Below are 15,370 nucleotides of genomic sequence, written 5' to 3' on the forward strand. Positions count from 1 at the left end.
GATCATTGGATGTGAGAGACAAGGTCTTCGTTAGAGCCACTCCACCTGCCTCTTGAGCCCCAGGCAGATAGTCTCAGTGAAGTGGGGTACACATACCCACCCGTGTGCTGACTCCCCGTCCAAGGCTCCAGCTGTGCACCGCACACATCAGCAGTCATCCTCAGTGAAGGGGTTCCTGGGCCAGAGGCCGATATGGGTACCACTTGCCTCAAAACTGTTCCTCAAACTACTTGTCTCCTCACCTGAGAGGTGTGGGGGGTGTATGTGTGTCTGCTCAGATATCTGTCTGTCCTCACTCTCCATCATGGTGAGGCTGGGCCAGACTACCTGGACCATGAGCTGCCCTCGATTCTCCTAGCTCTGCCTCCTGTCTCTTCCTGTAGGAATGCCAGGATTGCAAACAGGTGCAGCTTCATACCCGGGCTCAGAACCCAAACCAAGCTCAGAACCTTACCTTTGTATGGCAGGTGTTCTACCCACTGAGCTATCTCCCCAGCACAAAGATGCTATTTCTAAATAAGGTCACATTTGGAGTCTGCAGCTGGACATGTATCTGGGAGGGTGGATCTGCAGTAGGTGAAGCAACCAAGGTTGCCTGCCACTGGGGAAATGACTTCCCCCAGGTCACAAAGTGTGAAAGTAACAAGAATTGGCATTGGAACCCAGGTCCTCTGCTTATCGTGTGCCTTTAATTTGTTAAGAACATGACTGCAGCCCCTTTGTGCTTGGTTATGTTATCTGCTTCGTAGGAAATGAGATTTGGTAGCTATTACCCTGAGATACCTCGGACATCATCTCACCATTGCTCCGTTAGTGTATTATTGACAATGACACCGAAGCCATTAGTGCGGATGGGAATCCCTTAGGTGGGAGTCACTCCCTTATATTCGATATAGTGACACTCACCGGGCATGGGTGACTAGCCTAGAGTAACCAGAAGAGTTATGGGGGAATTCTGGTTATAACATTTTGATTCATAATCTCTATTCTAACTTTTAACATGTGCATTGTCATCGATATTGCAAATTATAAACGGAGCCTGATTGTCCTAGTGACTATTCTGTGATAATTCATCACGAAATGCTTAGTGCACCCATCACTGTTCAACAGTGCCCGTTAACTTCCCATGTTTAATTCAGCACCCCCACCCCATAAACACGGCCACATGTGGCAGGCTGGCCCGTGAGCCTCTGGCCAGCGGCTTGTCCCTTCTCACGGTAGTTCTAAGGACCTGTGCAAAACAGGAAGACATGCCACCAACACACCTGGCAGTCAGTGTCAGCACTGGGGTTTCTTTACCATGCTGGTGTTTGAGGGGCTGTTTGTTTTGTTTTGTGTTTTTCTCTCTTTTTTTTTTCATCTCCGTTCACTTCCAAATCTGGAAGAGTAGATTTTTTTCAAAATAACCTAATGGCCGTAGCCCAAACCCCACAACCAAGTGGCTGCACATGGACTAACATGGCTTACTGATCGTCATAGAGCATTAAATAGTCTGAGTAAAAATATGTGTGTGTCACACATACATTTATGAGGCATAGCAGAGAGCTGGAGTCCAGGCTCCTTTGCTGTGTAGCACATCCGTCTGTGCGTGTGTGGATCATACAGTCATTTGTCACAGAGGTAGGTGCTGAGAAACGTGTTAGCATCTGGCAATTTGTTGTTTGAACATCCTAACCCTACTTACTGGTACAAATCAAAATAGCACACACAAGCTGCTCACTTTTGTCTCCCTCCACTCCTTTTTTGGTTTGTTTGTTTGTTTGTTGTATGGCAGGATTTTGCTATGTGGTGAGGAGAGGCCTGGAGCTCACAGTGATCCTCTGGCTTCAGCCTCCCAAGTAGCAGGATTACAGCTCTGATGTCTCTTGGAATTAGGGGATATGGGAAACACAAGCTATGAAAGACTGCTGCTTGAAGAAACCCAGCAAACTATTCTATAGTCAATTTCTTCTTAATAAATAGAAGAGTATGCTCTCTAAAGTAGCAATGATATATAAACTAGTAACAGCTGCTTGTTATCACGACCAAGTACTGTACTGCACACAGTTAACAGATGTCCCTCCCTGAGGGATCTTCATTGTACGTGATACGGCGTTACAGAAGGACATTGCAATACATGCATATAATATACCTAGATCCTGTCCCACCCACTCTTTTGTTCTTTTAGATAGGGCCTGTTCTGTAGCCTAGGCTGGCCAGGAAGTCATGGCAGGCCTCTTACTTCAGCCTCCTGAGTGCTGGAGCTACAGGCATGAGCCCTGCTTGTATCATGCTTCTGAGTAACTGAAAGCACAATGGGTGTGTGTAGTGGGAGATATTTAAATCTCCAACCCAGATATGACTGGTCAACGAAAACACAACTCAGTAATTATGAATATATTCTGTAAGCCTAGATTGAGCAGATACCCCTACACTACTCTGTTGCCAAGCTATGAGACCTTTATAATTGAGGGTTTTCCAGACCTTGCATTTGTCCTTCTACCTCCTGCTTCTCAGTCGTCCTCCTCTGTCGTCCTCCGTCATCTTCTCTCTCCTCTCTTCTCCCCAGTTGTCCTCTCTCTCTTCTCTCCCCAGTTGTCTTCTCTGTCGTCTTCCTCCTCCATTGTCTTCCTCCAGTCGTCCTCCGTTGTCCTCCCCCTGCTCTCTTCCCACCAACCTTTATACCTCCACCTCCCCTTCCTCTGTCCAATCACTGGCTCCAGCCTTTATTTTACAAATTAAGATGGGCAGAAGGTTCACTAGAATTCACCTGTGTAATGACTCACACCTCCTCTGCAGCCCTTCACAGGAAAGGGGAATTAGTATCAAAATACAAGACCAGGGCTATCCACACCAGGTGTGCTTTTACTGACATCCTCACAGACCTGTACGTGATGCATTCATTGCTTTGGAATGATGGCTGTGTGTCACTTGACGATGAACTGTGCCGTTCCGTTAACTCATGGAACACTGTCTTCTATGTTGTCTGGCATGTGAATAGGAGCCAGCCTAAAAGATCAAGAGGAAAAGAGAAAATCTTCATATCCTCTCACCCTACCTACCCACCCTTCTATCATGAGCCACTCTGTTCTAAGTAACATACTACTGACATGTTAAAAATATGCTTGGGGACACAGCACAGCTAATAACCAATTATATTAGTCATGGTTCTCTGGGGGAATAGAGCTAATGGGGGTAGATTGATAGGCAGGCCACCCAAGTTGGTGAAACTCAAGAACCTGGAAAGAGTGGCTAGCACACACTGCCAAGCTGGAGCTGCAGACAGACGCTGGGCCACCCTATGCCTGGCCCTTTCCGAATCTCAGCATCAAGTCCTAAGTGCACAGAGAGCAGTGGAGGAGACTGCTTTCCCTTCCTACCCAGTTAGCATCTTAGTCCTTCTTCCTCTTTTTTAATCTCAGTCCTGTCTTCTGCCTGTCTTGGCCCTGAATGATCAGGCTCTGGCACTCAGTCCAGTGGCTGTCCACTCATGTGACTGTCACCTTTCCCAAGTGAACATGATCACTCAGTTCCCAGATCTGTTGGAGTGAACATGACCAATTAAGTCCTTGGACTCTAGAGGAATCCAAGCCCCCAGGAACTTCTAAACCATCTGGAAGGACAAAGCGTGTAAACAGCATGGGGATATGGATGGGAATGACCTGTTGGCTCCCCAGATTAGCCTGAGTCCACACATGAGCTTCAAGCCATCCCTAAACACCCTGAAGTCACTTGCATAATTTTTTATATTCAGACATACTACTTTTTCGCAGTGCTAGAGACCAAACCCCAGAGGCCCCTGTAGCTCACATTTATTAGCCAGACATTCTACCACTGAGCCACATCTCAGCCCTACGGATACATACGTGTCTGTCTCCCCCTCCTCTGTGTGTGTGTGGGGGGGGGGTGAATGTAGAGCTTCAAGTAAACTGGGAAGGCGCCCTGCCACTGAGCTGTGCCCTCAGACCCAAGTACAAATCTTAAGTGGTAAACGCATAGCTTTCACCAGCTCTACTCTGAAAAATAAAGTCACCTTGTGCACTGTCAGACTCCAGGGCTTTGTGCTCACTGCCCCTTGGGTAGTTGCCCAGGGTCTCCCTGAGCAGGTCAGACTTGAACCCAACCTTAGAAAATGAGATTTTGTGAATTACAGAGTAGGAGGCAACCCTAGAGGGAACACTTCCCAGATGAAGACCAATTAAAGCCTTTGCCCTTTGTCTTTCTGGCTCAGATGTTAATAGCTGCTGCTTCCCAGAGTTTTGTGAGCTCGGCTCCTTTACCCCCTGCACTACTTCCCCATTCCTCAGAACAAGGCTTGACTCATATCAGAGTGGACACTAATCAACGTTTGATGAATGTGAGTCAGATGCAACAGCGAGCATGAGAGGGCCTGTAAACAGCTTCAGCACCAGGCCTGAACCAGCACATTTGCTAAGCCGTGTACCCTGAGCTCTCCAAATAACCTGCTCTAGATGAGCATTGCCTGGCTCCCTGAAACAGCCCTGTCTCCATAATGGGACACAAACATCCCTGTCCAAAGGAGTGTCTCCGGGCCAATCAAATGACAATGCTGACAAGATAGGCAGTTTCCTAAGTGCCAGAAGTGACCTCATCCTCCAAGGGCTTGGCTCTTCACCCAGCACCTGCTGAGCCCTGCTTGCCTGCAACCCTGCTCTCATTCCAGTGTGGGAGGCTCATCAGACAAGGGCTGCCCCAGGAAAGGGTATCAGAGCCTCCTTAGAGCCTCCTCCTAGCAGGATGAGGGAGGCTGTTTCCTCTCTACAGCATCTCAGGACAACAGAAAGGACTGAGGGCTCCTTCGCTGAGCACTCTAGGGTTCTCCCACACCCTGCCCACAGCTCCTTAGCTAAGCCCATGCTAAGAGACTAGATTTATTGGTTTATGTTCTTCTGGGTGCCATCAGGTAGACAGGGTGACTTGTGGCCGTGACTACAATATTGTAAGGAACATGGGCTGGTCTCAGGGTGCACAGGCTTTTGAAAGGCATCGGTTGAAGTTGACATGTATTCTCAACACACATTAGGGAAGATGGAGGTGATTTTTACATGTAACTGTTTTCCACAACAGGTGCCACTAAAAGAAGCGCTGCGGGAGCTAACGGGAATTAAGAGATGTGTTCCAGATCTGTCATTTACAGATTCCAAACATGTCACTTAAACTTCCCCCGCTTGAGCTCCCCTATAAATTAAGGCAGTAGCTGTTCCACCATCGGGGTCATCATGATGGTCAGAATGTGTGGCGCTGCCTCCAGTGGTGGAAAGGTGTACTTACTTGGCATTGTTATCATCAAGACACCTACTGTTGTCATTGCTTGCAGTGCTGGGGATCAAACCCAGAGCCTTCCACACGCTATGCCAAGACTCTGCCCCTGAGCCATACCCCATGGTATTAACATGCCCACAGATACACCCATTCTGTGCAGAGCCCTCATGCTCCAGGTGCTTTCTTTTACCTAGCTCAACCCCTGCTGCAGCTCTGAGGCTCCATTCCTTCTGCACTCTGGTGGGGAGAGGATTCTGAGGCTCCTGCCTTGAGCTAGGCAGCTAGTACAGCTGAAAAGCATGTCCAGCCGAGGTGGGTTCCAGCCTCCAACCTCAGACCAGCTCATGATTATTTTTTCCTATAACCTCTTCCCATAGGAGGCTGAGATCGCTAGTGCCAGACCAGCCTGGGCTACACAGTAAGAGACTATCTCAAAGACAAGACCGAAAAAGTACATGCTGTTCTGGCTTTTAGCATCTGTGGACTGGGCCCTCTCTCCCAACCCTTCTTTTGTGTTCGTTTCTTTTCTTACCCAAACCTCTTTTGCTACGACTTTTTTTCTGTTTATTTTTTAATTCTTCCCTGCTTGACTTCAGTTCTCTTGTCTCTGCTTCCAGCTCCCTTCCATGACCTCCAAACACAGCATGTGTGGACACCCTTTTAGAGGCAGGCACCGTGCTCTTGTGACATGAGAGTGGGTCACTCCATTCTCAGGCTTCCAAGCTCTGAAAGGAAACTAGGTAAATAGAGAAAATGTGGCCATCCTCTGATGTTATTAAGTGTAGATGCCCTCGGTTGACTCTCTGGATCTTCTCACTAGAGTAGGAAGCTCAGCTTGCTGAGGAGAACCTTGGTCAGTGTTTTCGTTCCTTCAGACAGGAGTAGAGAGTACCTCTCCTGTCAGTTCCAAAGGATCATGGCTGCCATCTCAGACATGGACAAAGCAGCAAGAGGCACCTTCCCAACATTACTGAGTAGTAGTACATCTGTAAGCTTAGTCTCTGTCCTTAGCCAGGTGTCCTGGAGGACACACTCCTGGGAGCTGTTGCTGACACTGGAGTGTCAGCTGGGGCTTGGCTCCTGCTAGTGCATAGCTATAGTTCAGTGTAGGCCCTTTAAGGATCCAGTGACACTCATTCCCCACTCCCAAGTCCCAGCGCCTGGCTCCTCAGACCTCCAACCTAACCCTGCCCAGTGGAGGGCAGTTCCCCATGTTAAGGTCCCACCTGATAAGTTGATTGCAAACACTACACTCTCTGATCAGGCTCCTTCCTGAGGAGGTTTATCGGTAGATCCTGTCCATTATCCCTGTGCCAGGAATCTACCTCACAATTAGGTGAGAAATAAATCAAAGCCAAAGTTGCCTGATGAAATTCAGGAGCCAGCAATGACCCTTGCCACACATATAAATCCCAGCGGGCCAGCCAAGGGCCTTTGTCTGGTCATAGAGTTCAGGATTATCAGGCCCACTTTGCTGATGTATGGAGGCACCGGCTGTCGGAGTGTTTACTAACGGTTATCACCTCCATGCTTCGACCGTTATCACAGGCAGGGCCGCCCGCCGGGGCCGAGGCTCGCACCCTCTCTATTACCACCTGTCAGTGGCAGCGAGTGTGCGCTGACACTGCCCAGTCCTGCCCGGCAAGGAAAGATAGTTTCTGACGGCTGATCAAAGAGAAGAAACAAGACCTGATAAAGAGTGTGCGTTTCGTGTACTTTTAACTTTGGGGAAACATCGGCATTTGCATTTTTTCCTGGTCCTCCTGGTGCTGGCAGGAACCAAGCTCAATAAATGTAGTGGATTCAGTTACCTAATCGCTGGGGAAATGGTATGTGCTTAAAGCAGCAGACCATGACCATAATCTCTTTCCAAGAGAGACTGGATGAAATAAGCTTTCTCAGTGAACTTGCCATAGAATAAAGTCAAATCACTTCAATTCAGTCTTTGAAGTGATCTTGCACGTAACATCTAATCTTGGCATCCAGCGGAACGCTGTGTACTTTCTGGAACTTGGGAACCAGGTTTGGATTAAGGAAGGATCCTTGTTGAAGATGCTATCACCTGGCTGTATCACTCACATCCCTGAAATGGTACCCCGGATATGCCTTTGTCCCTGGCGGCTAGAAGCCAATCTGCAGTGAGGCAGAACAAGTTCCAGACCTAGGCATCAGCATATCTGAGTCTGGCACCAGGTCTGTCATAGCCTGCTGTTTATTCTAAGCCCTTGACCTCTCTGAGCTTCACCTGTAAATGAGTCTGGTATAAGTTATAAAGGACAGTGGCTTAGGGAGTTAGGCATCTAAGTTAGACTGGCAAACATCCCCTTCATTATTGATCTTGGCAGTGATGGTAGTGGGGTGTGTGTGTGTGTGTGTGTGTGTACACTTACATGTATTCCACAGGACAATCTTGACTGTTAGTCGTCACCTTCCACTGTGCTTGATATAGGGTATCTTTGTTGCTCAGTGTGCACCAGGTTAACCAGCCCACAAGCTTCTAGGAACTTTGCCTCTGATCTCACCATAGGAACTCTGGGATTAGAGATGCTTGCACTACTGCACCCAGCTCTATCCAAGTTCTGGAGATCCAAACTTAGGTGCTCATACTTGAGTTCAAGGGTTTTAGCCACTGAACCATCTTCCCAGGCCTTTTTTAAATTTTATATAGTGTCTAAAGTATCATAGAACATCATAATCTGGCCTAAAACTCACTGAATAGCTGAAGATGACCTTGGACTTCTGACCGTCTGGCCTCAGCCTCCCAGGTGCTGGGATTTACAGGCATGTGCCACCGGGTCTCTGTATCTGATTTTGGTGGGGAAGACTGTGAGACCTCATGCATGCTAGAGAAGCATTCCTTGAGCTGAGCTACATCTCTCACCTGTAACCATTCAAGGTTGTAAGTGAAGAGTGATCGTGTCATGGGAAAGCAGGGTTGTTTGGATTGAACCTAGGAAGGGGTCCTTTTCCCTGTTTTCACTCTGAGTCTCTGAACCCCATCACTCCTCAGAGATTGTTTTTAACTCCACATGCCTCATGGATGTAGCAGTCAGCCCTACTTGTGTACTCTCCAATCCAGTGGCACAGGCTCCTGGACTCCACCTACACGTTCCTGTTCCTGGGAAACCCACCCCTCATTTTTTTCTGGTGGAAAGACTAAAGTGGCTCTGGACATGACAGGCCACAAGGATGGGTAGACAGAGAAAAGCCTGCCCTCTGAAGGTACAGACTCAACATCATCTGTCCCTGCGTGTATCACAGGTACCTTTGACCGGAGCGTGACCCTGCTGGAGGTGTGTGGGAGCTGGCCTGAGGGCTTCGGGCTACGGCATATGTCCTCCATGGAGCACACAGAGGAGGGCCTCCGGGAACGTCTTGCAGATGCCATGGCTGAGTCACCAAGCCGAGACGTTGTGGGATCTGGAACAGGTAAAGGTGTCAACAGACTTGTAGCCTGACTTGGTTGTGGCTGGAGCCCGTTGGTGTTGAGCTGGAGGAGAGAGGGCATCTGTTGGTTTTGAGCCATGTTTCCATGGCTAGGCACCCTGAGTGCTACCGGTTATGGAAACCTCTGGTACTGGGAAATCTCAGCAGAACCACCTCGCCTACCTAGAGCAGCATACAAAGATACCTCAAACAATATCATTGTAGGCGTGGGGCTGTAGCTCCACACTGGAGTCTGTGCACGGCATGCATGATCCCTAATACCACATGAGAGACAGATAGACAGACAATGGTACTTGTTAGTCATTTCCAAAACCATCTCCAAGGGAAGGAAGACATAGGAAGCAGCATACTTTTCCTTCATGCTCCAGTCTCCACAGACTAGGACCAACAAGCAGGCAGAACAAGCTCAAGTACACCCCCTCAAGCTCAAGCACCTCCCTAAGCTCAAGTATACCCCCCAAACTCAAGCACACACACCCACACACACAGAGAGCTTTTCTTTTATATTCATTTAACCTGGGACTAGTACCTGAGAGTCCAGTAAGTCCAAAGTGGCTTCCTGCATCCATATGCTAATCATAAGACATCCTTTGATTAGAAATGAGCCCTACCCCACATAAGTGCATGTACACACACACACACACACACACACACACACACACACACAGTAGTCATCCCGTCACCATTCAACTATAATACAGGATTCTTCTGCCCCTCCTATTTCTAAAACACTTCTCCCTCCCCCCTCTCCAGTTACTAATGCTGCATCCCTGCATTCACACCCACCCAACAGGCCCTGTCCCAGTTTGCTGGAGTGGATGGGTTAAATAGACCCATGTTCCATGATTTCACGCCTTCGTTATCTCTCTCCCCTGAGTTCTCTAAGAGCATCATCTCCACTGTGACCTGTCCCATCCTGGCCCCACTCTACTGTAGAAGAGGGGTCCTAGTAAAGAGAAACTTAGCATCCCTGGGTGGCTGGGTATGACATGCTTGACATTGGTAATCTGTCTTGCTGTTCTGTGGGTTCTGGGGTTCAACAGTGAGCCTACACATGCACGTGCGCGCACACACACACACACACACATATCTCTGGCCTAGTTCTTCTGTTCCTTTACTAAGAGGACAGAGTGTAGCGTCTCTATAGCTTAGTGGCTCCTGCCTAGATAGTCATCAGCTCCTGCAGAGTGCAGTGGATGGGCGGGAGGGATTAAGCTAGAGATAGGAGTACTTACCAGGTCCTAGGTGACAGCTGTCTCAGAGGCCTAGCCTACTCTAAACAGCATCTTCCCTGCAGGGAAAGGAGATGTGGACCTCCAAAGCTACAGCACACTCTACCCCCTCCATCAGACACACACATGGATAGACCACCTGCACCCTCACACCCCAAATGCATATCAGACTTATCCCAGGGCCTCTGTTCTTCTATACCCAGAGATGGCAGCCCATCCCCTTCCCAGATATCACCCTGGGAGCTAACCCAGTAACAGTATTGTTACATCAGCACTTCTGGTCAGCCATGGTTCCCGAGAACTAGAGTCTATGTCCCTGAGCTCACCCCCGGGAGCCTCCCTCTTCCTGGGGCTGGGAGCTCCTGGAATGATCCCATCTGCCACCACCTTCTTCAAAGTCTCGTGGACACCTCAGCAGCACATGTGGGCAGCCCAGCAGGTAAATTTAGTCACAGGCGCTTCAGCTTCTCAGAGAGTAACCTGATTCATCTGTCAGACAGCTGAGGGACTCAGGAGTTTGTGATCTTAATAACCAGGATGTGAAATTAAAAAGAATTAAAAAAAAAAGAAGAAGAAGAAGAAAGAGAAAATTAAAAAGGCAGGTCAAAAAAAATAATTTTCCCTACCCTCTTATTTTTCCAGCTATCTTCCCATGTCTTCCTCACATGGTCACCAAAGGGATTCCATTGGTTTTCCCTGGCCAATTAGATGAATGTTTGGTTGTTGGTTTGGTTTTAACTTGCTTCCATTTTTTAGGTCAGTAAGCAAGTCAGATAAAAACTAGCTCGCTTCTCTGTGGCTGACATGCACTAGCCCCCTTTTTTTGCTAATGTGTCCAACTGGTACAACAAAGGCAGGACAGTGCAGTGTCCATAGATGAGAATTTCCAGCATGTCCCTCTGCCCATCACGCCTCTGATCGTCTCCTTCCACGCCAGCTCTGCTTCTCTTGGTGACTCTCCAGCGCACAGATAGGGCAGCACCGAGTGCTTGCCTCTGTTGGGTAGTCTGGCACTAGATAAGTCGGGCCACCAGTGCCTTCCGAGGGACCTTCGTGTTGATGTATGTCATGTGACTAAATTTATTCCTTATCAGCTTGTGACTGAGGCCATCTCAGAGCTTGCTCTCCAGACCCCTCACACAGTGGTTATCATGTTAACACTGTCAGGGGTGGGTTGGCCTGCACTGGGTATATAAACTGCTTAACGACCAGCTCTCCAAAGGGAAGCAAAGCCGAGCCCTCCCCCACACAGACAGTGCCCTGACTCGTAGATGTCAGTAGTGTGAGAACTCCTATTATCATTGTCTATTAAAAGCTATCAGCATGTCAGACAGATCACTGGGTGCCTGAAAGCGTAACAGTCAGCAGTCGCTGGCTCCAGGGCCTTCCCAAGAGCCATAGGACAAATGAGCTCTCACAGAAGGAAAGGGAAGCCCTGCCATCCAGCACCGGAGGTGGGGAGCTGTTGGTCAAGAATTCATTTTGGTTAGATAGGACGAGTGCACTTGAGGTCTGTCGCATTATGTGTTAGCCATTGAGGATAATAACGTGCCAGATTCTTGAAGATGGCAAGGCAAACATGTTAAATGTCCTCACCACTAAAAACTAAGGTAAGTATGTAAGGTAATGTGTGTTAATTAGCTCTATTTAGTCATTCCACAATGTCTGTGTGTTACAAAACATCATGCTGTACATAATGGGAATATCCTTTTTTAATTCAAATCCTTTTCTAAAGTGCTCTGCAACACCATTCTTGCCTAGGAGCTGATGAGACTTTCAAAGTTGGTTGAGGGTGTAGCCTATACAAGTCCTTGGGTTTGATCCTCAGAGCCAAAGAGGGAAAAGGAGAAACACAGAATCCTGCCCTCCTTCATCAGCATCAACACTTGTCTTTTTTCCTTCCAGTGCTGGGGATTGAACCCAGAGCCTCACACACACTAGGCAAGCACTTTACCACTAAGCTATACCTCCAGCCCAACATCTCCATCTTAACCTGCACATATTAATGTTCAAGAAGATCTGTTAAAAAGGTGAAGAACATGAAATGCAGATGTCCATTCAGCCCTCTGTGGTGGCTACTGGCCAGTCGATCTGACTCGCTTTCTTATGTGATTTGCAAGTCCGTTTGTAATGCAGTTGACCAAGTTGCTTTCCTGCTGATGGCCCATTGCCCGTCTTACCTGTCACCTCTGCATCTTCCTTTCCGTGATGTGGTAGCTTGAGGGCCAGCTAGCCCTGCTCTTGTTCAGTTGGGCCTGCACAGGTATGTGGTTCCCTACCACTGAGCTGAGCTGAGCTGAGCTGTGCAGTTCCTAGTGTCCTCTCTTCCATTCTCAGTTGGCACCTGTCTGCCGCAGACACCAGTGCCTGGAACAGAATCCTGCTTGTTGCAGATACGACACCTGTCTGTCCACTGTTTCCTGAGATCTACATCTACCTAAGTGCCAGTTGCTTACTAATGAGGGTCTACACCCACCTGTATACCAATTTACTGATATCTGTATCCACATAGATACTGTCTGAGGTCTACATCTACCTGAATGCTCTTTACTGAGGTCTGCATCTTTCTAAGTACCTACTGCTTACTAAGGTCTTCACCTACCTGGGTGCCAGTTGCTTACTCATGGGCATCTATGCCCACCTCGGTTCCTGAAGCCCCACATAGCTCCTCCTTTGTTAATGGGGTTTCTGGCCTTTCCCTTCTTGCAGAGACACACCCTCCCACCAGCTCCCTGATCCTATCGCTGCTGTTTAATCCAGTACTCAGTCTCCACCTTGACATCAGCCACTTTCCTTCTGCAGTGACACTGTTTCAACCCAACCACCACCACCCCAACTGCCGCACTCTCTTCTAGTCACACTGTCAGAGAATGGTTATCATTTGAGAATTTTGTCAGTTTCCTACCACCCAGATCCTAAATACCCCTCTTGCCAAAGAGGAGCATTCTCTGACCCACCATTGTCTTCCCTGGAGTCATCACTGGACATCTGGGGGCTGTATCTGAGCCTGTGAGCCCTCCCAGGGCTGGCTCTCCAGCTCCTAGCTCTTCTGCTGCCTCTGACTGTCCTTTATCCCGTTTCTGGCTTTCCCCTCCCATCTTTCCGAATGCTTCTAAAGGCCCTTTCCTTCTCCTTCAGCACATGACAGTCTCTGCTTCTGTGGCTTCCAAGCCAGCCTCTCACCTGATTTCCAGAACGGTCTCCCCAGTCACTTGCTGGTAAATCCACACTTCTGAGAGCTGCTCCTTCTCTAGGCTCACTCTTCTCTGTGTATACAAAGCCATCCTGACTAGGCAAGCCTCTCCAGACCTAGCCCCACTGCCTCTGAGCTAGTTAGGCTGGGACACTGAACACATGTAAGGCATATTCTTTCTCTTCTGTCTGGAATGTTGTCTCTCTGAGCCCCCTCCCCTCTCAACTGTCACCCCCAAAATAGCTGAACTAATTCCTGCTTAGCAGACATTCCTTTCAATATTGCCTTTACTTCAAAAATAGCACTTTTTAAATAAACAAAATATGGACTTATCACAATTGCTTTTTGTCTAGGTAAATATATAATTTAATACTCCCTACTAAAGGGGGAATTTAAATAAATGTCTGGATACATGTAGAGTCCATTTTAAACTTTAACTCTTCTGATCACTAGTTCAAACTCTCATTCTTTCTTGCCTTCTCCAACACCTGACATCAAAAGCCCAAGCCTCGTACACAGACCACAGCTTAAGTATTGCAGACCCACAAGCAGCTCTGGAGGCCAAGAAGGACTGTCTTTGCCTGGTGACGGTCTAGTCTCCTTTCCAGCCCCTACTAAATGATCAGTCAAGAAGAGGCTCATCTTATTCCACCCACCATCGCCTTAACTCTATCCAGAAATCCATAATCTCCGCCCGTCACGTTCTGCTGTAAATATGTGTCACACCCTGACCCAGTTTGCTGAACACTCAGGCTTTCACAGAACAGTGCCCTAGATATGCATGCTGTGCACACTGCTTTACACTGCTTTGAATTCTGATAATTCACTGAATTAAGATTTGCTACTTGAAAACCAAGGCTGTAGTTAATTCTGCTAGATCCTCCAAGTTCCCTATCCATGTATCAGTGACCCAGCATTCAAGCCTGAAAGACTATTTTCAGTTAACTTTTATTTATTGTGAAAGGACTGTGCTCACCCCTCCTCCTTCTTAACATGAGAAGCATATTTTGAACATCACATAGTTTTTCGATGGTTACAGGAAGTTTCAGTCAGTTCATTAACAAATGTCTGTGATTTCCCATGCTTTGGAAAAGATGATTTTAATAAGCTCTGTGTGCACGTGGAGAGCACATGCTTCACTGCTGACCTTCACTGTAGGGCTGCAGAAAGTAAAGTCTCAAGGATGGTGGCTGAGGCTGGAGAGATGGCTCAGTGGTTCAGAGTACCGGATGCTCCTCCAGAGAACCCAGGTTCAGTTCCCGGCACGTGGCTTACGTATCAGTGTCTGTGACTCCAGTCCCAGAAGATCTGACACCCTCTTCTCATCTTTGGAGCCACCACACACACACACACACACACACACACACAATGCACAGATAGGTACATATGCAGGTACACACACACAATGCACAGATACATGCAGGCAGAACACCCATACATACAAAAAGTGTATTTTTAATTAGTAAATAAAAATGAATGGGAGCTTTTGTGAGGAGATGGTTAAATGTCTACACTAATTCTAGTACCTCTGTGTGTTGCAGCCCAATGCTGCCATGAAGATTGTCAGTCCCAGAAGGCCATGGGCATCCAGCTTGTCCCCTTGCTCATGACTAGAGATATCTTCTTATATTTTTAGTAGGAGACAACCCCATCACATCACAAGGTACCACACAGGTCGTTGCAATTACAAATACCCAGATAGTGAATTCATTTGCTGAGCCTTCAACTGACCCAACTTGTTGGTTTACCCATGGATCATCAGTGTTCTTCATAAAATCTGGCTGCTCATGTTGGACTTTGTAGACACTCAGAAGGTGTAGAAAATTGTTGGTGTGCATCTCTGTACAGGCAGGAGGATCAGAAGTTTAAGGTTGTTCTCTGCTATATAGTGAGTTCAAAGCCCATCTGGGCTACATGAGACCTTGTCATGCTTGTAAAGGTAGAGGGTAGGAAAGATGGCTCAGTGGTTAACAGCACTTGCTGTTCTTGTATAGGACCTACAACACCCACATGGTGACTCATAACCATCTGTAAATCCAAGTTCCTGGAGATCCAACACCTTTTTCTGGCCGCAAGTTACAACTCAGGAGAATGGTATACCCTGGAGAACTCTTTCTTTGACAGTCATGTAGGAGCTAGCAGTATGCTGTGGGCCCCTCATGTTTCTTTTCCAATGCTGTGGTTCATATTCTCTCTCTCTCTCTCTCTCTCTCTCTCTCTCTCTCTCTCTCTCTCT

The 15,370-nt window shown here is 47.8% G+C and overlaps 1 protein-coding gene across 8 annotated transcripts in view; it reads left to right on the forward strand.

The window, feature by feature from the left end:
- Nucleotides 1–15,370, forward strand: part of Bcas3 (BCAS3 microtubule associated cell migration factor) — a 460,531-nt gene that overhangs the window by 427,796 nt on the left and 17,365 nt on the right. For all 8 annotated transcript variants that reach the window (XM_028772412.1, XM_028772411.1, XM_028772415.1 and 5 more), the window contains one exon: nt 8,524–8,691. In XM_028772412.1, coding sequence (XP_028628245.1) covers nt 8,524–8,691 — 168 coding nt within the window. The remainder of the gene's footprint in view (nt 1–8,523; nt 8,692–15,370) is intronic.

Source organism: Grammomys surdaster, unplaced genomic scaffold, assembly GCF_004785775.1.
Source record: "Grammomys surdaster isolate TR1022 unplaced genomic scaffold, NIH_TR_1.0 213, whole genome shotgun sequence".
In the NCBI taxonomy this organism is placed as follows: domain Eukaryota; kingdom Metazoa; phylum Chordata; class Mammalia; order Rodentia; family Muridae; genus Grammomys; species Grammomys surdaster.